The sequence below is a fragment of the Procambarus clarkii genome, chromosome 48 (assembly GCF_040958095.1).
Source record: "Procambarus clarkii isolate CNS0578487 chromosome 48, FALCON_Pclarkii_2.0, whole genome shotgun sequence".
Classification (NCBI taxonomy): Eukaryota; Metazoa; Arthropoda; class Malacostraca; order Decapoda; family Cambaridae; genus Procambarus; species Procambarus clarkii.
This window is the reverse complement of record NC_091197.1, coordinates 28,097,581-28,119,965: the sequence shown is the minus strand read 5'-3', so window position 1 is coordinate 28,119,965 and position 22,385 is coordinate 28,097,581. Positions and strand designations below refer to the sequence as shown.

The 22,385-nt window shown below is 52.1% G+C and overlaps 2 protein-coding genes across 2 annotated transcripts; one reads left to right on the top strand and one right to left on the bottom strand.

Moving 5' to 3' along the window:
• Positions 1-220: 220 nt before the first annotated feature.
• Positions 221-3,455, bottom strand: LOC123749565 (golgin subfamily A member 6-like protein 2). Its single transcript, XM_045731662.2, has 2 exons — positions 3,448-3,455; positions 221-2,033 (listed from the first exon to the last, which is right to left on the bottom strand). The coding sequence occupies exons 1-2, from the start codon at positions 3,453-3,455 to the stop codon at positions 221-223; spliced, it is 1,821 nt and encodes a 606-aa protein (XP_045587618.2).
• Positions 3,456-3,813: 358 nt separating this feature from the next.
• LOC123749564 (uncharacterized) lies at positions 3,814-5,228 on the top strand. Its single transcript, XM_045731660.2, has 2 exons — positions 3,814-3,820; positions 4,414-5,228. Exons 1-2 carry the CDS (start codon positions 3,814-3,816, stop codon positions 5,226-5,228), a joined length of 822 nt encoding a protein of 273 aa, XP_045587616.2.
• The last annotated feature ends 17,157 nt before the right edge of the window (positions 5,229-22,385 follow it).

The window sequence follows — 22,385 nt, the reverse complement described above, 5'->3', positions numbered from 1 at the left end:
AGTGTCCTATTTGCCTTATTACGAACATTCATGCATTGATCCTTTTGTTTTAAATTCTTACTAATCATAACGCCCAGATCCCTTTCGCAATTCGACTTCGCAATCTCAACACCATCTAGCTCGTATCTTGTAACTCTATCATCATTACCTAGCCTCAGAACTTTACATTTATTAGCATTAAACTGCATCTGCCAGTCTTTTGACCATTTCAAAACCCTATTTAGGTCGTCTTGAAGTGATTGTTGCCCCAGTTCCCAGCAGCGTCCACTTCCTCACAGGTCCCAGCAGCGTCCACTTCCTCACAGGTCCCAGCAGCGTCCACTTCCTCACAGTTCCCAGCAGCGTTCTCACAGTTCCCAGCAGCGTCCACTTCCTCACAGTTCCCAGCAGCGTCCACTTCCTCACAGGTCCCAGCAGCGTCCACTTCCTCACAGGTCCCAGCAGCGTTCTCACAGTTCCCAGCAGCGTCCACTTCCTCACAGTTCCCAGCAGCGTCCACTTCCTCACAGGTCCCAGCAGCGTCCACTTCCTCACAGGTCCCAGCAGCGTCCACTTCCTCACAGTTCCCAGCAGCGTCCACTTCCTCACAGGTCCCAGCAGCGTCCACTTCCTCACAGGTCCCAGCAGCGTCCACTTCCTCACAGGTCCCAGCAGCGTCCACTTCCTCACAGTTCCCAGCAGCGTCCACTTCCTCACAGTTCCCAGCAGCGTCCACTTCCTCACAGTTCCCAGTAGCGTCCTCACAGTTCCCAGCAGCGTCCTCACAGTTCCCAGCAGCGTCCTCACAGTTCCCAGCAGCGTCCTCACAGTTCCCAGCAGCGTCCACTTCCTCACAGTTCCCAGCAGCGTCCACTTCCTCACAGTTCCCAGCAGCGTCCACTTCCTCACAGTTCCCAGCAGCGTCCTCACAGTTCCCAGCAGCGTCCACTTCCTCACAGTTCCCAGGAGCGTCCTCACAGTTGCCAGCAGCGTCCTCACAGTTGCCAGCAGCGTCCTCACAGTTCCCAGCAGCGTCCTCACAGTTCCCAGCAGCGTCCTCACAGTTCCCAGCAGCGTCCTCACAGTTCCCAGCAGCGTCCTCACAGTTCCCAGCAGCGTCCTCACAGTTGCCAGCAGCGTCCTCACAGTTGCCAGCAGCGTCCTCACAGTTGCCAGCAGCGTCCTCACAGTTGCCAGCAGCGTCCTCACAGTTGCCAGCAGCGTCCTCACAGTTGCCAGCAGCGTCCTCACAGTTGCCAGCAGCGTCCTCACAGTTGCCAGCAGCGTCCTCACAGTTGCCAGCAGCGTCCTCACAGTTGCCAGCAGCGTCCTCACAGTTGCCAGCAGCGTCCTCACAGTTGCCAGCAGCGTCCTCACAGTTGCCAGCAGCGTCCTCACAGTTGCCAGCAGCGTCCTCACAGTTGCCAGCAGCTTCCTCACAGTTGCCAGCAGCGTCCTCACAGTTGCCAGCAGCGGCAGCGTCCTCACAGTTCCCAGCAGCGTCCTCACAGTTCCCAGCAGCGGCAGCATCCTCACAGTTGCCAGCAGCGTCCTCACAGTTCCCAGCAGCGTCCTCACAGTTGTCAGCAGCGTCCTCACAGTTGCCAGCAGCGGCAGCGTCCTCACAGTTCCCAGCAGCGTCCTCACAGTTCCCAGCAGCGTCCTCACAGTTCCCAGCAGCGGCAGCGTCCTCACAGTTGCCAGCAGCGTCCTCACAGTTGCCAGCAGCGGCAGCGTCCTCACAGTTGCCAGCAGCGTCCTCACAGTTGCCAGCAGCGTCCTCACAGTTGCCAGCAGCGTCCTCACAGTTGCCAGCAGCGTCCTCACAGTTGCCAGCAGCGTCCTCACAGTTGCCAGCAGCGTCCTCACAGTTGCCAGCAGCGTCCTCACAGTTGCCAGCAGCGTCCTCACAGTTGCCAGCAGCGTCCTCACAGTTGCCAGCAGCGTCCTCACAGTTGCCAGCAGCGTCCTCACAGTTGCCAGCAGCGTCCTCACAGTTCCCAGCAGCGGCAGCGTCCTCACACACCGCGGGCCGGACACGTCCCACCAGGAAGCTATAAATTCAATTTAGATACGGACCGCTCCACTGACCAGCTCTCTCTGGCGGGTGATGTTTATCAGGGGGTGGCTCTCTCAGGGGGTGGCTCTCTCAGGGGGTGGCTCTCTCAAGTGTGGCTCTCTCAAGGGTGGCTCTCTCAGGGGTGGCTCTCTCAGGGGTGGCTCTCTCAGGGGGTGGCTCTCTCAGGGGGTGGCTCTCTGAAGTGTGGCTCTCTCAAGGTTGGCTCTCTCAGGGGTGGCTCTCTCAGGGGTGGCTCTCTCAGGGGTGGCACTCTCAGTGGTAGCTCTCTCAGGGGTGGCTCTCCCAGAGGTGGCACTCTCAGTCGTGACTGTCTCAGGGGTGGCTCTCTCAGGGGTGGCTCTCTCAAGGGTGGCTCTCTCAGGGGGTGGCTCTCTCAAGGGTGGCTCTCTCAGGGGGGCTCTCTCAGGGGTGGCTCTCTCAAGGGTGGTTCTCTCAGGTGGTGGCTCTCTCAGGAGTGGCTCTCTCAAGGGTGGCTCTCTCAGGGGTGGCTGTCTCAGTGGTGGCTCTCAAGGGTGGCTCTCTCAGGGGGTGGCTCTCTCAGGTGGGCTTTCTCAGGGGTGGCTCTCTCAGGCCTGGCTCTCTCAGGGGTGGCTCTCTCAGGAGTGGCTCTCAAAGGAGTGGCTCTCTCAGGGGTGGCTCTCTCAGGGGGTAGCTCTCTCAGGGGTGGCCTCACTGGGGTGGCTCTCTCAGAGGTGGCTCTCTCAGGGGTGGCTCTTTCAGGGGTGCCTCTCTCAGGGGTGGCTCTCAGGGGTTGCTCTCTCAGGGGTGGCTCTATCAGAGTAGGCTCTCTCAGGGGTGGCTCTCCCAGGGGTGGCTCTCTCAGGGGGTGGCTCTCTCAAGGGTGGCTCTCTCAGGAATGGCTCTCTCAGGGGTGCCTCTTTCAGGGGTGCCTCTCTCAGGGGTGGCTCTCAGGGGTTGCTCTCTCAGGGGTGCCTCTCTCAGAGTAGGCTCTCTCAGGGGTGGCTCTCCCAGGGGTGGTTCTCTCAGGGGGTGGCTTTCTCAAGGGTGGCTCTCTCAAGGGTGGCTCTGTCATGGGTGGCTCTCTCATGTGTGGCTCTCTCAGGGGTGGCTTTCTCAGGGGTTGCTCTCTCAAGGGTGGCTCTGTCATGGGTGGTTCGCTCAGGGGTGGCTCTCTCAGGGGTGGCTCTCTCAGGGGTGGCTCTCTCAGGGGTGGCTCTCTCAAGGGTGGCTCTCTCAGGGGTGGCACTCTCAGGGGTGGCTCTCTCAGGAGGTGGCTCTCTCAGGGGTGGCTCTCTCAGGCGTGGCTCTCAAAGGGGTGGCTCTCTCAGGGGAGGCTGTCACAGGGGTGGCTCTCTCAGGGGGTGACTCTCTCAGGGGTGGCTCTCACAGGGGTGACTCTCTCAGGGGCGGCTCTCTCAGGGGGTGACTCTCTCATGGGTGGCTCTTTCAGGGGATGACTCTCTCAGGGGGTGGCTCTCTCAGGGGGTGGCTCTCTCAGGGGGTGGCTCTCTCAAGGGTGGCCTCACAGGGGTGGCTCTCTCAGAGGTGGCTCTCTCAGGGGTGGCTCTTTCTGGGGTGCCTCTCTCAGGGGTGGCTCTCAGGGGTTGCTCTCTCAGGGGTGGCTCTATCAGAGTAGGCTCTCTCAGGGGTGGCTCTCCCAGGGGTGGCTCCCTCAGGGGGTGGCTCTCTCAAGGGTGGCTCTCTCAGGAATGGCTCTCTCAGGGGTGCCTCTTTCAGGGGTGCCTCTCTCAGGGGTGGCTCTCAGGGGTTGCTCTCTCAGGGGTGGCTCTGTCATGGGTGGTTCGCTCAGGGGTTGCTCTCTCAGGGGGTGGCTCTCTCAGGGGTGGCCTCACAGGGGTGGCTCTCTCAGAGGTGGCTCTCTCAGGGGTGGCTCTCTCAGGGGGTAGCTCTCTCAGGGGCGGCCTCACTGAGGTGGCTCTCTCAGAGGTGGCTCTCTCAGGGGTGGCTCTTTCTGGGGTGCCTCTCTCAGGGGTGGCTCTCAGGGGTTGCTCTCTCAGGGGTGGCTCTCTCAGAGTAGGCTCTCTCAGGGGTGGCTCTCCCAGGGGTGACTCTCTCAGGGGTGGCACTCTCAGGGGTGGCTCTCTCTGGGGTGACTCTCTCAGGGGTGACTCTCTCAGGGGTGGCACTCTCAGGGGTGGCACTCTCAGGGGTGACTCTCTCAGGGGTGGCACTCTCAGGGGTGGTACTCTCAGGGGTGGCTCTTTCAGGGGTGACTCTCTCTGGGGTGGCTCTCTCAGGGGTGTCTCTCTCAGGGGTGACTCTCTCAGAGGTGGCTCTCTCAGGGGTGACTCTCTCAGGGGTGGCACTCTCAGGGGTGGCACTCTCAGGGGTGGCTCTTTTAGGGGTGACTCTCTCAGGGGTGGTTCTCTCAGGGGTGGCTCTCTCAGAGGGAACTCTCCCCAAGCGTGAGACTGGCGGGGGAACTCTCCACAAGCGTAAGACTGGCGGGGGAACTCCCCACAAGCGTGAGACTGGCGGGGGAACTTCCCACAAGCGTGAGACTGGCGGGGGAACTTCCCACAAGCGTGAGACTGGCGGGGGAACTTCCCACAAGCGTGAGACTGGCGGGGGAACTTCCCACAAGCGTGAGACTGGCGGGGGAACTCCCCACAAGCGTGAGACTGGCGGGGGAACTCTCCACAAGCGTGAGACTGGCGGGGGAACTCTCCCCAAGCGTGAGACTGGCGGGGGAACTTCCCACAAGCGTGAGACTGGCGGGGGAACTCCCCACAAGCGTGAGACTGGCGGGGGAACTCTCCCCAAGCGTGAGACTGGCGGGGGAACTCCCCACAAGCGTGAGACTGGCGGGGGAACTCCCCACAAGCGTGAGACTGGCGGGGGAACTCTCCACAAGCGTGAGACTGGCGGGGGAACTCTCCCCAAGCGTGAGACTGGCGGGGGAACTCCCCACAAGCGTGAGACTGGCGGGGGAACTCCCCACAAGCGTGAGACTGGCGGGGGAACTCCCCACAAGCGTGAGACTGGCGGGGGAACTCTCCACAAGCGTGAGACTGGCGGGGGAACTCTCCACAAGCGTGAGACTGGCGGGGGAACTCCCCACAAGCGTGAGACTGGCGGGGGAACTCTCCCCAAGCGTGAGACTAGCGGGGGAACTCTCCCCAAGCGTGAAACTGGCGGGGGAACTCCCCACAAGCGTGAGACTGGCGGGGGAGCCGTGAGAGAGTGACGGGACACTGGTAATTCAGACAGTCAGGGATACATTACAAGGGATTACAGACAATTACAGGAGCGCGGGTCATTAGTGCCACGCACGGCTGAGCGTTCGTGAGCGCTCGTTCATACAACCCGTAATCCGGATGGTCGGATTATTTATTGTGATACGAGAGACAAATCAAATATTGAATTACTCTCTGAGTCAAAACTGGCCGAGGTATTGTTTGTTTGTTTGTTTGTTTGTTTGTTTGTTTGTTTGTTTGTTTGTTTGTTTGTTTGTTTGTTTCGTGGCTGCTCCTTGGTGGTCAACACGCTCTGATTGGTCAATATCCTTGCTCAGGCACAGTGCCAGAACTGGTTGTAATATCCCTGCACAGGTCAGTGTATTGACCTGCACATGATGGTTCACAGTAGTCACTACCATGATGGTTCACAGTAGTCACTACCATCATGGTACACAGTAGTCACTACCATCATGGTACACAGTAGTCACTACCATCATGGTGCACAGTAGTCACTACCATCATGGTACACAGTAGTCACTACCATGATGGTGCACAGTAGTCACTACCATCATGGTACACAGTAGAAAACTACCATCATGGTGCAGAGTAGTCACTACCATGATGGTACACAGTAGTCACTACCATCATGGTACACAGTAGTCACTACCATGATGGTACACAGTAGTCACTACCATGATGGCACACAGTAGTCACTACCATCATGGTACACAGTAGTCACTACCATGATGGTACACAGTAGTCACTACCATCATGGTACACAGTAGTCACTACCATGATGGCACACAGTAGTCACTACCATGATGGCACACAGTAGTCACTACCATGATGGCACACAGTAGTCACTACCATGATGGCACACAGTAGTCACTACCATGATGGCACACAGTAGTCACTACCATCATGGTACACAGTAGTCACTACCATCATGGTACACAGTAGTCACTACCATCATGGTACACAGTAGTCACTACCATCATGGTGCAGAGTAGTCACTACCATCATGGTACACAGTAGTCACTACCATCATGGTACACAGTAGTCACTACCATCATGGTACACAGTAGTCACTACCATCATGGTACACAGTAGACACTACCATGATGGTACACAGTAGTCACTACCATCATGGTACACAGTAGTCACTACCATCATGGTACACAGTAGTCACTACCATCATGGTACACAGTAGTCACTACCATCATGGTACACAGTAGTCACTACCATCATGGTACACAGTAGTCACTACCATCATGGTACACAGTAGTCACTACCATCATGGTACACAGTAGTCACTACCATGATGGTACACAGTAGTCACTACCATGATGGTGCACAGTAGTCACTACCATCATGGTACACAGTAGTCACTACCATCATGGTACACAGTAGTCACTACCATGATGGTGCACAGTAGTCACTACCATCATGGTACACAGTAGTCACTACCATGATGGTGCACAGTAGTCACTACCATGATGGCACACAGTAGTCACTACCATCATGGTACACAGTAGTTCCTACCATGATGGTTCACAGTAGTCACTACCATGATGGCACACAGTAGTCCCTACCATCATGGTACACAGTAGTTCCTACCATGATGGTTCACAGTAGTCCCTACCATGATGGTTCACAGTAGTCACTACCATCATGGTTCACAGTAGTCACTACCATGATGGTACACAGTAGTCACTACCATCATGGTTCACAGTAGTCACTACCATCATGGTTCACAGTAGTCACTACCATCATGGTACACAGTAGTCACTACCATGATGGTGCACAGTAGTCACTACCATGATGGCACACAGTAGTCCCTACCATCATGGTACACAGTAGTTCTTACCATGATGGTTCACAGTAGTCCCTACCATGATGGTTCACAGTAGTCACTACCATCATGGTTCACAGTAGTCACTACCATGATGGTACACAGTAGTCCCTACCATGATGGTTCACAGTAGTCACTACCATCATGGTTCACAGTAGTCACTACCATGATGGTACACAGTAGTCACTACCATCATGGTTCACAGTAGTCACTACCATCATGGTACACAGTAGTCCCTACCATGATGGTAGACAGTAGTCCCTACCATGATGGTACACAGTAGTTCCTACCATGATGGTACACAGTAGTCCCTACCATGATGGTACACAGTAGTCACTACCATGATGGTACACAGTAGTCCCTACCATCATGGTACACAATAGTCCCTACCATCATGGTACACAGTAGTCACTACACGCTGGCCTCATAGAGGTGTAATAAATTAATCACAAATAATGATCTTACTGTGATGTAGGTACAAGGCGTACTGTGCACCTGCACCGTACGCTCTGGGATCACCAGATAACAGATCAGGTATCACATTAATAACATATGATAAAACCCACACTCATATTTTTGTCAATTTTATTTAAAGATCTAAACAGAATTTTTCACACTCTTCTGAAATAATAAAATGGGAATTGCCCTTCCCTATTTTGTGGTTCCCAGTCTGACCAATTTTTGACTTTCTGTTCGCCCGTGAATCAGTAGCCTTATAGGTGATAATTGGCCAAAACGCTTCCGTACGAATGTAGCACAATTCGATTACTCTCTGTTTATCAACAATTTACCACAGAAATCACAATTGCGTGATGCATCAAATGATTAAGGCAGCGTCTGGGAAGCTCTCGGACGCAGGTTCGAATCCTCGTCACGGCCCTTGTGGACTTGTTCATTAGGTAAACTGATTTAATAGGTAAGTAACGCCACCAACGCCGCTCCTCCCTCGGGGCGGGAACACAGTTGGTCAGGTCTGCTAACACCTCCATCATAATAAAATAGTTTATAAACTAAACATTATTGTATTGTCAATGTTAATGCTTCATTAGTTAGTACTGGCCCATTGTCTCTCTCTTGTGGTAAAGGTCAGTACTGACCAGTCCGAGGGTGGCTCAGACGGGCCAGGGGAGAACACTACTATAGTCGGGGAAGTCTTGATAATAGACAGAATAGACATTTACTCTACGACGCAGCCGGCTAACTGATGGTTCTATCCGGTCGCTTGTAGACTGAGGGCCTCTACAGGCACCGGGGCTCCATCATCAGACCTCTACAGTCACTCCTCTCTTATAAAATAATCAGCACCCTCAGATCTTCTGTGATTAATTTGATCAAAACTTTTAGTAGAGGCATCAGTCTCTATAGATAAAACTGCGCTCAAGTTCATGATTTAGTTGGGTTATAACTCATAGTGGAAACCAAGGGCCCAAGAGCGGCCAGAAGACTCTTGCTCATGAAAGTAATTCAACAACTCACTAACTTTAGCTGGAGACTTGTTCATTGATAATAGCCAGTATGTGAGTGTGTTATAGAGGCGAGTTACTGTGACCTGTGGCCTCGTCTCACCGTCGCGGGACCAACAGTGTAGGGAGGCCGTTCCTGGACCAATTGTCAATTCAGTCATTAACACTTGTAACCTGGCAACCACCTGACCAAACTACCACATTGATACAACGTTTGGACAAGTTGTAACACATTGTAACAACTATCTAACAATTTTGGCTTCTACTAAAGCCTAAATGGGATTTCACAGAATTCCTCCATACACTTGGACTCAACCCAGCGAATAGGTTCGAACCCTAATCAGGATTCCTGTTTTCTTAATATTATTTCTATGTGTATTGATTCTATTGCTCTGGTTTAAACCACGTTCGTATTTACTAATAACTTTATTGAATAGATAATTCTTCATAATAAAGTGTTGTCATAGCAACACTTATTGCCACATGTGAGCTAATTCTAAGTCATCTAATTCTAATCTGATGGCTAATATTGACCGTGAACTTGACTATTGATGAGTTAGCACACAAATATACTGTAATATATCAATGTTAAGTATATTCCATTAATATACTTGATTCGTTACCAATTTCTCTGTGATTGTAATGTTAGACGCACCAGATAATATTGCTGGTGTCAAACATTTTTAGATTTAGATTGTAAATCTTGACGACTTGTAAATTCTCATCAACTTGAGAATGGTCCAGGACGGACCGAAACGCCGTCGTCTCTTCACCTTCTAGTGTGTGGTCTGGTCAACACAATTGATAACCATATTTAATCAGGCTGTGTCTGGGAGCTTGACACAGCTTGACTCGGGCCATCTTCGCCATGGCCGACCTCTGGAGGGAATGCAAATAAAAGATAGATATAAAGATAGATTGATCTTCACAGTTGAACATTTTCTACAGGTGTTTGTAGTGGGAGAACTGCTTATTATGCCTTAAGACTTAAGGCTCAGTATATGACAACTCAACGCAACAATCAGGTGAGACAATTTCAGCATTTCAATACTGCGAAATGTTACCTTTTTTCAACTCTGAAATGTATATATTTAACTATTCTAGAAAAGAATAGTTTCTAATTTGAGGTTTCATCAATTAAGGCTGTAACTACGTTACTAGCTCATCAAGACTGTAACTGTGTTACTTGCTCATCAAGGCTGTAACTGTGTTACTTGCTCATCAAGGCTGTAACTGTGTTACTTGCTCATCAAGGCTGTAACTGTGTTACTTGCTCATCAAGGCTGTAACTGTGTTACTTGCTCATCAAGGCTGTAACTGTGTTACTAGCTCATCAAGACTGTAACTGTGTTACTTGCTCATCAAGACTGTAACTGTGTTACTTGCTCATCAAGACTGTAACTGTGTTACTTGCTCATCAAGACTGTAACTGTGTTACTTGCTCATCAAGACTGTAACTGTGTTACTTGCTCATCAAGACTGTAACTGTGTTACTTGCTCATCAAGGCTGTAACTGTGTTACTTGCTCATCAAGGCTGTAACTGTGTTACTTGCTCATCAAGACTGTAACTGTGTTACTTGCTCATCAAGACTGTAACTGTGTTACTTGCTCATCAAGACTGTAACTGTGTTACTTGCTCATCAAGACTGTAACTGTGTTACTTGCTCATCAAGGCTGTAACTGTGTTACTTGCTCATCAAGGCTGTAACTGTGTTACTTGCTCATCAAGACTGTAACTGTGTTACTTGCTCATCAAGGCTGTAACTGTGTTACTTGCTCATCAAGGCTGTAACTGTGTTACTTGCTCATCAAGACTGTAACTGTGTTACTAGCTCATCAAGGCTGTAACTGTGTTACTTGCTCATCAAGACTGTAACTGTGTTACTTGCTCATCAAGGCTGTAACTGTGTTACTTGCTCATCAAGACTGTAACTGTGTTACTTGCTCATCAAGGCTGTAACTGTGTTACTTGCTCATCAAGACTGTAACTGTGTTACTAGCTCATCAAGGCTGTAACTACGTTACTAGCTCATCAAGACTGTAACTGTGTTACTTGCTCATCAAGGCTGTAACTGTGTTACTTGCTCATCAAGGCTGTAACTGTGTTACTTGCTCATCAAGGCTGTAACTACGTTACTAGCTCATCAAGGCTGTAACTGTGTTACTTGCTCATCAAGACTGTAACTGTGTTACTTGCTCATCAAGACTGTAACTGTGTTACTTGCTCATCAAGACTGTAACTGTGTTACTTGCTCATCAAGACTGTAACTGTGTTACTTGCTCATCAAGGCTGTAACTGTGTTACTTGCTCATCAAGACTGTAACTGTGTTACTTGCTCATCAAGACTGTAACTGTGTTACTTGCTCATCAAGGCTGTAACTGTGTTACTTGCTCATCAAGGCTGTAACTACGTTACTTGCTCATCAAGGCTGTAACTACGTTACTAGCTCATCAAGACTGTAACTGTGTTACTTGCTCATCAAGGCTGTAACTGTGTTACTTGCTCATCAAGGCTGTAACTGTGTTACTTGCTCATCAAGACTGTAACTGCGTTACTTGCTCATCAAGACTGTAACTGCGTTACTTGCTCATCAAGACTGTAACTGTGTTACTTGCTCATCAAGGCTGTAACTACGTTACTTGCTCATCAAGACTGTAACTGTGTTACTTGCTCATCAAGGCTGTAACAACGTTACTTGCTCATCAAGACTGTAACTGTGTTACTTGCTCATCAAGACTGTAACTGTGTTACTTGCTCATCAAGGCTGTAACTGTGTTACTTGCTCATCAAGGCTGTAACTGTGTTACTTGCTCATCAAGACTGTAACTGTGTTACTTGCTCATCAAGGCTGTAACTGTGTTACTTGCTCATCAAGGCTGTAACTACGTTACTTGCTCATCAAGGCTGTAACTACGTTACTAGCTCATCAAGACTGTAACTGTGTTACTTGCTCATCAAGGCTGTAACTGTGTTACTTGCTCATCAAGGCTGTAACTGTGTTACTTGCTCATCAAGACTGTAACTGCGTTACTTCCTCATCAAGACTGTAACTGCGTTACTTGCTCATCAAGACTGTAACTGTGTTACTTGCTCATCAAGGCTGTAACTACGTTACTTGCTCATCAAGACTGTAACTGTGTTACTTGCTCATCAAGGCTGTAACAACGTTACTTGCTCATCAAGACTGTAACTGTGTTACTTGCTCATCAAGACTGTAACTATGTTACTAGCTCATCAAAGCTGTAACTGTGTTACTTGCTCATCAAGGCTGTAACTGTGTTACTTGCTCATCAAGGCTGTAACTACGTTACTTGCTCATCAAGACTGTAACTGTGTTACTTGCTCATCAAGACTGTAACTGTGTTACTTGCTCATCAAGGCTGTAACTATGTTACTAGCTCATCAAAGCTGTAACTGTGTTACTTGCTCATCAAGACTGTAACTGTGTTACTTGCTCATCAAGGCTGTAACTACGTTACTTGCTCATCAAGACTGTAACTGTGTTACTTGCTCATCAAGGCTGTAACTACGTTACTTGCTCATCAAGACTGTAACTGTGTTACTTGCTCATCAAGACTGTAACTACGTTACTTGCTCATCAAGACTGTAACTGTGTTACTTGCTCATCAAGGCTGTAACTACGTTACTTGCTCATCAAGACTGTAACTGTGTTACTTGCTCATCAAGACTGTAACTACGTTACTTGCTCATCAAGACTGTAACTGTGTTACTTGCTCATCAAGGCTGTAACTACGTTACTTGCTCATCAAGACTGTAACTGTGTTACTTGCTCATCAAGACTGTAACTACGATACTTGCTCATCAAGACTGTAACTGTGTTACTTGCTCATCAAGGCTGTAACTGTGTTACTTGCTCATCAAGGCTGTAACTGCGTTACTTGCTCATCAAGGCTGTAACTACGTTACTTGCTCATCAAGGCTGTAACTACGTTACTTGCTCATCAAGACTGTAAATGTGTTACTTGCTCATCAAGACTGTAACTGTGTTACTTGCTCATCAAGACTGTAACTGCGTTACTTGCTCATCAAGCCTGTAACTGTGTTACTTGCTCATCAAGGCTGTAACTGCGTTACTTGCTCATCAAGGCTGTAACTGTGTTACTTGCTCATCAAGGCTGTAACTACGTTACTTGCTCATCAAGGCTGTAACTGTGTTACTTGCTCATCAAGGCTGTAACTACGTTACTTGCTCATCAAGACTGTAAATGTGTTGCTTGCTCATCAAGACTGTAACTGTGTTACTTGCTCATCAAGACTGTAACTGTGTTACTTGCTCATCAAGGCTGTAACTGTGTTACTTGCTCATCAAGACTGTAACTGTGTTACTTGCTCATCAAGACTGTAACTGTGTTACTTGCTCATCAAGACTGTAACTGTGTTACTTGCTCATCAAGGCTGTAACTGTGTTACTTGCTCATCAAGACTGTAACTGTGTTACTTGCTCATCAAGGCTGTAACTGTGTTACTTGCTCATCAAGACTGTAACTGTGTTACTTGCTCATCAAGGCTGTAACTGTGTTACTTGCTCATCAAGACTGTAACTGTGTTACTTGCTCATCAACACTGTAACTGTGTTACTTGCTCATCAAGACTGTAACTGTGTTACTTGCTCATCAAGACTGTAACTGTGTTACTTGCTCATCAAGGCTGTAACTGTGTTACTTGCTTATCAAGACTGTAACTGTGTTACTTGCTCATCAAGACTGTAACTGTGTTACTTGCTCATCAAGGCTGTAACTGCGTTACTTGCTCATCAAGACTGTAACTGTGTTACTTGCTCATCAAGGCTGTAACTGTGTTACTTGCTCATCAAGACTGTAACTGTGTTACTTGCTCATCAAGACTGTAACTGTGTTACTTGCTCATCAAGGCTGTAATTGTGTTACTTGCTCATCAAGACTGTAACTGCGTTACTTGCTCATCAAGACTGTAACTGTGTTACTTGCTCATCAAGGCTGTAACTGTGTTACTTGCTCATCAAGACTGTAACTGTGTTACTTGCTCATCAAGGCTGTAACTACGTTACTTGCTCATCAAGACTGTAACTGTGTTACTTGCTCATCAAGACTGTAACTGCGTTACTTGCTCATCAAGACTGTAACTGCGTTAATTGCTCATCAACACTGTAACTGTGTTACTTGCTCATCAACACTGTAACTGTGTTACTTGCTCATCAAGACTGTAACCTTTTAAGCGAAATAAATTTTGGGGTTCATTTCCTGAACCCATTATGTGGCTCAGTAACCTTTAACAAACCGCCCACAGGAGGAGTATGGGGTCCACTACCGCCCACAGGAGGAGTATGGGGTCCACTACCGCCCACAGGAGGAGTATGGGGTCCACTACCGGCCACAGGAGGAGTATGGGGTCCACTACCACCCACATGAAGAGTATGGGGTCCACTACCACCCACAGGAGGAGTATGGGGTCCACTACCACCCACATGAAGAGTATGGGGTCCACTACCACCCACAGGAGGAGTATGGGGTCCACTACCACCCACAGGAGGAGTCTGGGGTCCACTACCACCCACAGGAGGAGTATGGGGTCCACTACCACCCACAGGAGGAGTATGGGGTCCACTACCGGCCACAGGAGGAGTATGGGGTCCACTACCACCCACAGGAGGAGTATGGGGTCCACTACCGCCCACAGGAGGAGTATGGGGTACACTACCACCCACAGGAGGAGTATGGGGTCCACTACCACCCACAGGAGGAGTATGGGGTCCACTACCACCCACAGGGACGGGTTGGGGTCCACTACCGCCCGCAGGGACGGGGTGGGGTCCATACCACCCACAGGGATGGGTTGGGGTCCACTACCACCCACAGGGACGGGTTGGGGTCCACTACCACCCACAGGGACGGGTTGGGGTCCACTACCGCTCACAGGGACGGGTTGGGGTCCATACCGCCCATAGGGACGGGTTGGGGTCCACTACCACCCACAGGGACGGGTTGGGGTCCACTACCGCCCAAAGAGACGGGTTGGGGTCCACTACCACCCACAGGGACGGGTTGGGGTCCACTACCGCTCAAAGGGACGGGTTGGGGTCCACTACCACCCACAGGGACGGGTTGGGGTCTACTACCACCCACAGGGACGGGTTGGGGTCCACTACCGCTCACAGGGACGGGTTGGGGTCCACTACCACCCACAGGGACGGGTTGGGGTCCACTACCGCTCACAGGGACGGGTTGGGGTCCACTACCACCCACAGGGACGGGTTGGGGTCCACTACCACCCACAGGGACGGGTTGGGGTCCACTACCGCTCACAGGGACAGGTTGGGGTCCACTACCACCCACAGGGACGGGTTGGGGTCCACTACCGCCCAGAGGGACGGGTTGGGGTCCACTACCGCCCACAGGGACGGGTTGGGGTTCACTACCACCCACAGGGACGGGTTGGGGTCCACTACCGCCCAGAGGGACGGGTTGGGGTCCACTACCGCTCACAGGGACGGGTTGGGGTCCACTACTGCCCACAGGGACGGGTTGGGGTCCACTACCGCCCAGAGGGACGGGTTGGGGTCCACTGCCGCCCACAGGGACGGGTTGGGGTCCACTACCGCCCACAGGGACGGGTTGGGGTCCACTACCGCCCACAGGGACGGGTTGGGGTTCACTACCACCCACAGGGACGGGTTGGGGTCCACTACCGCCCAGAGGGACGGGTTGGGGTCCACTACCGCTCACAGGGACGGGTTGGGGTCCACTACCGCCCACAGGGACGGGTTGGGGTCCACTACCGCCCAGAGGGACGGGTTGGGGTCCACTGCCGCCCACAGGGACGGGTTGGGGTCCACTACCGCCCACAGGGACGGGTTGGGGTCCACTGCCGCCCACAGGGACAGGTTGGGGTCCACTGCCGCCCACAGGGACGGGTTGGGGTCCACTGCCGCCCACAGGGACGGGTTGGGGTCCACTACCGCCCACAGGGACGGGTTGGGGTCCACTACCGCCCACAGGGACGGGTTGGGGCCCACTGCCGCCCACAGGGACGGGTTGGGGTCCACTGCCGCCCACAGGGACGGGTTGGGGTCCACTACCGCCCACAGGGACGGGTTGGGGTCCACTGCCGCCCACAGGGACGGGTTGGGGTCCACTACCGCCCACAGGGATGGGTTGGGGTCCACTGCCGCCCACAGGGACGGGTTGGGGTCCACTACCGCCCACAGGGATGGGTTGGGGTCCACTACCGCCCACAGGGACGGGTTGGGGTCCACTGCCGCCCACAGGGACGGGTTGGGGTCCACTACCGCCCACAGGGATGGGTTGGGGTCCACTACCGCCCACAGGGACGGGTTGGGGTCCACTGCCGCCCACAGGGACGGGTTGGGGTCCACTACCGCCCACAGGGACGGGTTGGGGTCCACTACCGACCACAGGGACGGGTTGGGGTCCACTACCGACCACAGGGACGGGTTGGGGTCCACTACCGACCACAGGGACGGGTTGGGGTCCACTACCGCCCACAGGGACGGGTTGGGGTCCACTACCGCCCACAGGGACGGGTTGGGGTCCACTACCGCCCACAGGGACGGGTTGGGGTCCACTACCACCCACAGGGACGGGTTGGGGTCCACTACCGCCCACAGGGACGGGTTGGGATCCACTTAAACTTGTGTTCTGACGAGTTAGACAACCCAGAGTGAATGACGTCACTCAGCTATTTGGATTTACCCAGATGCGGGATACGTGGCCCATTGACGTCACCTGAGTGTGTGTAGGTGAGTGGCAGTGTCTGATGGTGAGTGGGAGTGTCTGATGGTGAGTGGGAGTGTCTGATGGTGAGTGGGAGTGTCTGATGGTGAGTGTCAGTGTCTGATGGTGAGTGGGAGTGTCTGATGGTGAGTGGGAGTGTCTGATGGTGAGTGGGAGTGTCTGATGGTGAGTGGGAGTGTCTGATGGTGAGTGGCAGTGTCTGATGGTGAGTGGGAGTGTCTGATGGTGAGTGGGAGTGTCTGATGGTGAGTGTCAGTGTCTAATGGTGAGTGTCAGTGTCTGATGGTGAGTGCCAGTGTCTGATGGTGAGTGGGAGTGTCTGATGGTGAGTGGCAGTGTCTGATGGTGAGTGGCAGTGTCTGATGGTGAGTGTCAGTGTCTGATGGTGAGTGGCAGTGTCTGATGGTGAGTGTCAGTGTGTGATGGTGAGTGGCAGTGTCTGATGGTGAGTGTCAGTGTCTGATGGTGAGTGTCAGTGTCTGATGGTGAGTGGCAGTGTCTGATGGTGAGTGGCAGTGTCTGATGGTGAGTGTCAGTGTCTGATGGTGAGTGGCAGTGTCTGATGGTGAGTGTCAGTGTCTGATGGTGAGTGGCAGTGTCTGATGGTGAGTGTCAGTGTGTGATGGTAAGTGGCAGTGTCTGATGGTGAGTGTCAGTGTCTGATGGTGAGTGGGAGTGTCTGATGGTGAGTGTCAGTGTGTGATGGTGAGTGTCAGTGTCTGATGGTGAGTGTCAGTGTCTGATGGTGAGTGTCAGTGTCTGATGGTGAGTGGCAGTGTCTGATGGTGAGTGTCAGTGTCTGATGGTGAGTGGGAGTGTCTGATGGTGAGTGTCAGTGTCTGATGGTGAGTGTCAGTGTCTGATGGTGAGTGTCAGTGTCTGATGGTGAGTGTCAGTGTCTGATGGTGAGTGTCAGTGTCTGATGGTGAGTGGGAGTGTCTGATGGTGAGTGGGAGTGTCTGATGGTGAGTGTCAGTGTGTGATGGTGAGTGTCAGTGTGTGATGGTGAGTGGCAGTGTCTGATGGTGAGTGTCAGTGTCTGATGGTGATTGGGAGTGTCTGATGGTGAGTGGGAGTGTCTGATGGTGAGTGGCAGTGTTTGATGGTGAGAGGGAGTGTCTGATGGTGTGTGGGAGTGTCTGATGGTGAGTGGGAGAGTCTGATGGTGAGTGGGAGTGTCTGATGGTGAGTGGGAGAGTCTGATGGTGAGTGGCAGTGTCTGATGGTGAGTGGCAGTGTCTGATGGTGAGTGGCAGTGTCTGATGGTGAGTGTCAGTGTCTGATGGTGAGTGGGAGTGTCTGATGGTGAGTGTCAGTGTCTGATGGTGAGTGGCAGTGTCTGATGGTGAGTGGGAGTGTCTGATGGTGAGTGTCAGTGTCTGATGGTGAGCGTCAGTGTCTGATGGTGAGTGGGAGTGTCTGATGGTGAGTGTCAGTGTCTGATGGTGAGTGGCAGTGTCTGATGGTGAGTGTCAGTGTCTGATGGTGAGCGTCAATGTCTGATGGTGAGTGGCAGTGTCTGATGGTGAGTGTCAGTGTCTGATGGTGAGTGTCAGTGTCTGATGGTTAGCGTCAGTGTCTGATGGTGAGTGGCAGTGTCTGATGGTGAGTGTCAGTGTCTGATGGTGAGTGTCAGTGTCTGATGGTGAGTGTCAGTGTCTGATGGTGAGTGGCAGTGTCTGATGGTGAGTGGGAGTGTCTGATGGTGAGTGGCAGTGTCTGATGGTGAGTGTCAGTGTCTGATGGTGATTGTCAGTGTCTGATGGTGAGCGTCAGTGTCTGATGGTGAGTGGCAGTGTCTGATGGTGAGTGTCAGTGTCTGATGGTGAGTGTCAGTGTCTGATAGTGAGTGGCAGTGTCTGATGGTGAGTGGGAGAGTCTGATGGTGAGCGTCAGTGTCTGATGGTGAGTGGCAGTGTCTGATGGTGAGTGGCAGTGTCTGATGGTGAGTGTCAGTGTCTGATGGTGAGTGTCAGTGTCTGATGGTGAGTGTCAGTGTCTGATGGTGAGTGGGAGAGTCTGATGGTGAGTGTCAGTGTCTGATGGTGAGTGTCAGTGTCTGATGGTGAGTGTCAGTGTCTGATGGTGAGTGGCAGTGTCTGATGGTGAGTGGGAGAGTCTGATGGTGAGTGTCAGTGTCTGATGGTGAGCGTCAGTGTCTGATGGTGAGTGGCAGTGTCTGATGGTGAGTGTCAGTGTCTGATGGTGAGTGTCAGTGTCTGATGGTGAGTGTCAGTGTCTGATGGTGAGCGTCAGTGTCTGATGGTGAGTGGCAGTGTCTGATGGTGAGCGTCAGTGTCTGATGGTGAGTGGCAGTGTCTGATGGTGAGTGGCAGTGTCTGATGGTGTGTGGGAGTGTCTGATGGTGAGTGTCAGTGTCTGAGGGTGAGTGGGAGTGTCTGATGGTGAGTGGGAGTGTCTGATGGTGAGTGGCAGTGTCTGATGGTGAGTGGGAGAGTCTGATGGTGAGTGTCAGTGTCTGATGGTGAGTGGCAGTGTCTGATGGTGAGTGGGAGTGTCTGATGGTGAGTGGGAGAGTCTGATGGTGAGTGTCAGTGTCTGATGGTGAGTGTCAGTGTCTGATGGTGAGTGGCAGTGTCTGATGGTGAGTGGCAGTGTCTGAGGGTGAGTGGCAGTGTCTGATGGTGAGTGGCAGTGTCTGATGGTGAGTGGCAGTGTCTGATGGTGAGTGGGAGTGTCTGATGGTGAGTGGGAGTGTCTGATGGTGAGTGGGAGAGTCTGATGGTGAGTGGGAGAGTCTGATGGTGAGTGGGAGTGTCTGATGGTGAGTGGGAGAATCTGATGGTGAGTGGGAGAGTCTGATGGTGAGTGGGAGAGTCTGATGGTGAGTGGGAGAGTCTGATGGTGAGTGGCAGTGTCTGATGGTGAGTGGGAGTGTCTGATGGTGAGTGGCAGTGTCTGATGGTGAGTGGCAGTGTCTGATGGTGAGTGGCAGTGTCTGATGGTGAGTGGCAGTGTCTGATGGTGAGTGGCAGTGTCTGATGGTGAGTGGCAGTGTCTGATGGTGAGTGGCAGTGTCTGATGGTGAGTGGGAGAATCTGATGGTGAGTGTCAGTGTCTGATGGTGAGTGGCAGTGTCTGATGGTGAGTGGCAGTGTCTGATGGTGAGTGTCAGTGTCTGATGGTGAGTGGCAGTGTCTGATGGTGAGTGGGAGTGTCTGATGGTGAGTGGGAGTGTCTGATGGTGAGTGGGAGAGTCTGATGGTGAGTGGGAGAGTCTGATGGTGAGTGGGAGTGTCTGATGGTGAGTGGGAGAGTCTGATGGTGAGTGGGAGAGTCTGACAGTGAGTGGGAGAGTCTGATGGTGAGTGGGAGAGTCTGACAGTGAGTGGGAGAGTCTGATGGTGAGTGGGAGAGTCTGATGGTGAGTGGGAGAGTCTGATGGTGAGTGGGAGTGTCTGATGGTGAGTGGGAGAGTCTGATGGTGAGTGGGAGTGTCTGATGGTGAGTGGGAGAGTCTGATGGTGAGTGGGAGAGTGTGATGGTGAGTGGGAGAGTCTGACAGTGAGTGGGAGAGTCTGATGGTGAGTGGGGGATGCGATGATACGCTCTCCAATCAAAACCAGTCATTGATCGGCTGGTCAGTGGATTCTGAGCTTGAGGGTGGACGAGTCCACTGTGTGTGTGTGGGGGGGAAGTAATGTGCACACTCTGGGGCAAGGATGGTGCCCACTACAGCTGAGTGGATCATATGCAGGTCAGTCAAGCACTGGGAAGGGGTCAGCATGAGGATTAGGGATGGGACGGGGGGAAGGAATGGTGCCCAACCACTTGTGGACGGTCGGGGATTGAACGCCGACCTGCATGACGCGAGGCCGTTATCTTGAGGTTATCTTGAGATGATTTCGGGGCTTTTTTTTAGTGTCCCCGCGGCCCGGTCCTCGACCAGGCCTCCACCCCCAGGAAGCAGCCCGTGACAGCTGACTAACTCCCAGGTACCTATTTACTGCTAGGTAACAGGGGCATTCAGGGTGAAAGAAACTTTGCCCATTTGTTTCTGCCTCGTGCGGGAATCGAACCCGCGCCACAGAATTACGAGTCCTGCGCGCTATCCACCAGGCTACGAGGCCCCCCTACGAGGCCGTCGCTCTACTGTCCAGTCCAAGTGGTTGGGGGACTTAGTTCTCAGGGGACCGTCCTCTCTGGTGCCCAGGTGTGTTGAGTGCTCAGGTGTGTTCAGTGCTCAGGTGTGTTCAGTGCTCAGGTATGTTCAGAGCTCAATTGTGTTCAGTGCTCAGGTGTGTGTTGAGTGCTCAGGTGTGTTCAGTGCTCAGGTGTGTTCAGTGCTCAGGTGTGTTCAGAGCTCAATTGTGTTCAGTGCTCAGGTGTGTGTTCAGTGCTCAGGTGTGTATTCAGAGATCAGGTGTGTGGTTCATAGCTCAGGTGTGTGTTCAGTGCTCAGGTGTGTGTTCAGAGCTCAGGTGTGTGTTTAGACCTCAGGTGTGTTCAGAGCTCAGGTGTGTTCAGTGCTCAGGTGTGTGTTTAGTGCTCAGGTGTGTGTTCAGTGCTCAATTGTGTGTTCAGAGCTCATGTGTGTGGTTCAGAGCTCAGGTGTGTTCAGTGCTCAGGTATGTTCAGTGCTCAGGTGTGTTCAGAGCTCAGGTGTGTTCAGTGCTCAGGTGCGTGTTTAGTGCTCAGGTGTGTTCAGTGCTCAGGTGTGTGTTCAGTGCTCATGTGTGTGATCAGTGCTCAGGTGTGTTCAGTGCTCAGGTGTGTGTTCAGTTCTCAGGTGTGTGTTCAGTGCTCAGGTGTGTTCAGTGCTCAGATGTGTGTTCAGTGCTCAGGTGTGTTCAGTGCTCAGGTGCGTGCTCAGATGTGTTCAGTGCTGAGGTGTGTGTTCAGTGCTCAGGTGTGTTCAGAGCTCAGGTGTGTGTTCATTGCTCAGGTGTGTTCATTGCTCAGATGTCTTCAGTGCTGAGGTGTGTTCAGAGCTCAGGTGTGTTCAGTGCTCAGGTGTGTGTTCAAAGCTCAGGTGTGTTCAGTGCTCAGGTGTGTGTTCAGTGCTCAGGTGTGTTCAGTGTTCAGGTGTGTTCAGAGCTCAGATGTGTTCAGTGTTCAGGTGTGTTCAGAGCTCAGTTGTGTTCAGTGCTCAGGTGTGTTCAGTGCTCAGGTGTGTGTTTAGTGCTCAGGTGTGTTCAGTGCTCAGGTGTGTGTTCAGTGCTCAGGTGTGTGATCAGTATTCAGGTGTGTTCAATGCTCAGGTGTGTGTTCAGTTCTCAGGTGTGTGTTCAGTGCTCAGGTGTGTGTTCAATGTTCAGGTGTGTTCAGTGCTAAGATGTGTGTTCAGTGCTCAGGTGTGTGTTCAGTGCTCAGGTGTGTGTTCAGTGCTCAGGTGTGTTCAGTGCTCAGATGAGTTCAGTACTCAGATGTGTGTTCAGTGCTAAGGTGTGTGTTCAGTGCTCAGATGTGCTCAGTGCTCAGGTTTGTGTTGAGTGCTCAGATGTGTGTTGAGTGCTCAGGTGTGTGTTCAGTGCTCAGGTGTGTGCTCAGTGCTCAGGTGTGTGAGTTCAGTGCTCAGGTATGTATTCAGTTCTCAGGAGTGTGTTCAGTGCTCAGGTGTGTGTGTTCAGTGCTCAGGTGAGTGTTCAGTGCTCAGGTGTGTGTTCAGTGCTCAGGTGTGTGTTCAGTGATCAGGTGTGTGTTCAGTGCTCAGGTGTGTTCAGTGCTCAGGTGTGTGTTCAGTGCTCAGGTGTGTTCAGTGCTCAGGTGTGTGTGTTCGGTGCTCAGGTGTGTTCAGTGCTCAGGGGTGTGTGTTCGGTGCTCAGGTGTGTGTTCAGTGCTCAGGTGTGTTGAGTGCTCAGGTGTGTTCAGTGCTCAGGTGTGTTCAGTGCTCAGGTGTGTTCAGTGCTCAGGTGTGTTCAGTGCTCATGTGTGTTCAGTGCTCAGTGCTCAGGTGTGTTCAGAGCTCAGGTGTGTTCAGTGCTCAGATGTGTTCAGTGTTCAGGTGTGTTCAGTTTTCAGATGTGTTCAGTGCTCAGGTGTGTTCAGTACTCAGGTGTGTTCAGTGCTCAGGTGTGTTCAGTGCTCAGGTGTGTTCATAGTTCAGGTGGGTTCAGTGGTCAGGTGTGTTCAGTG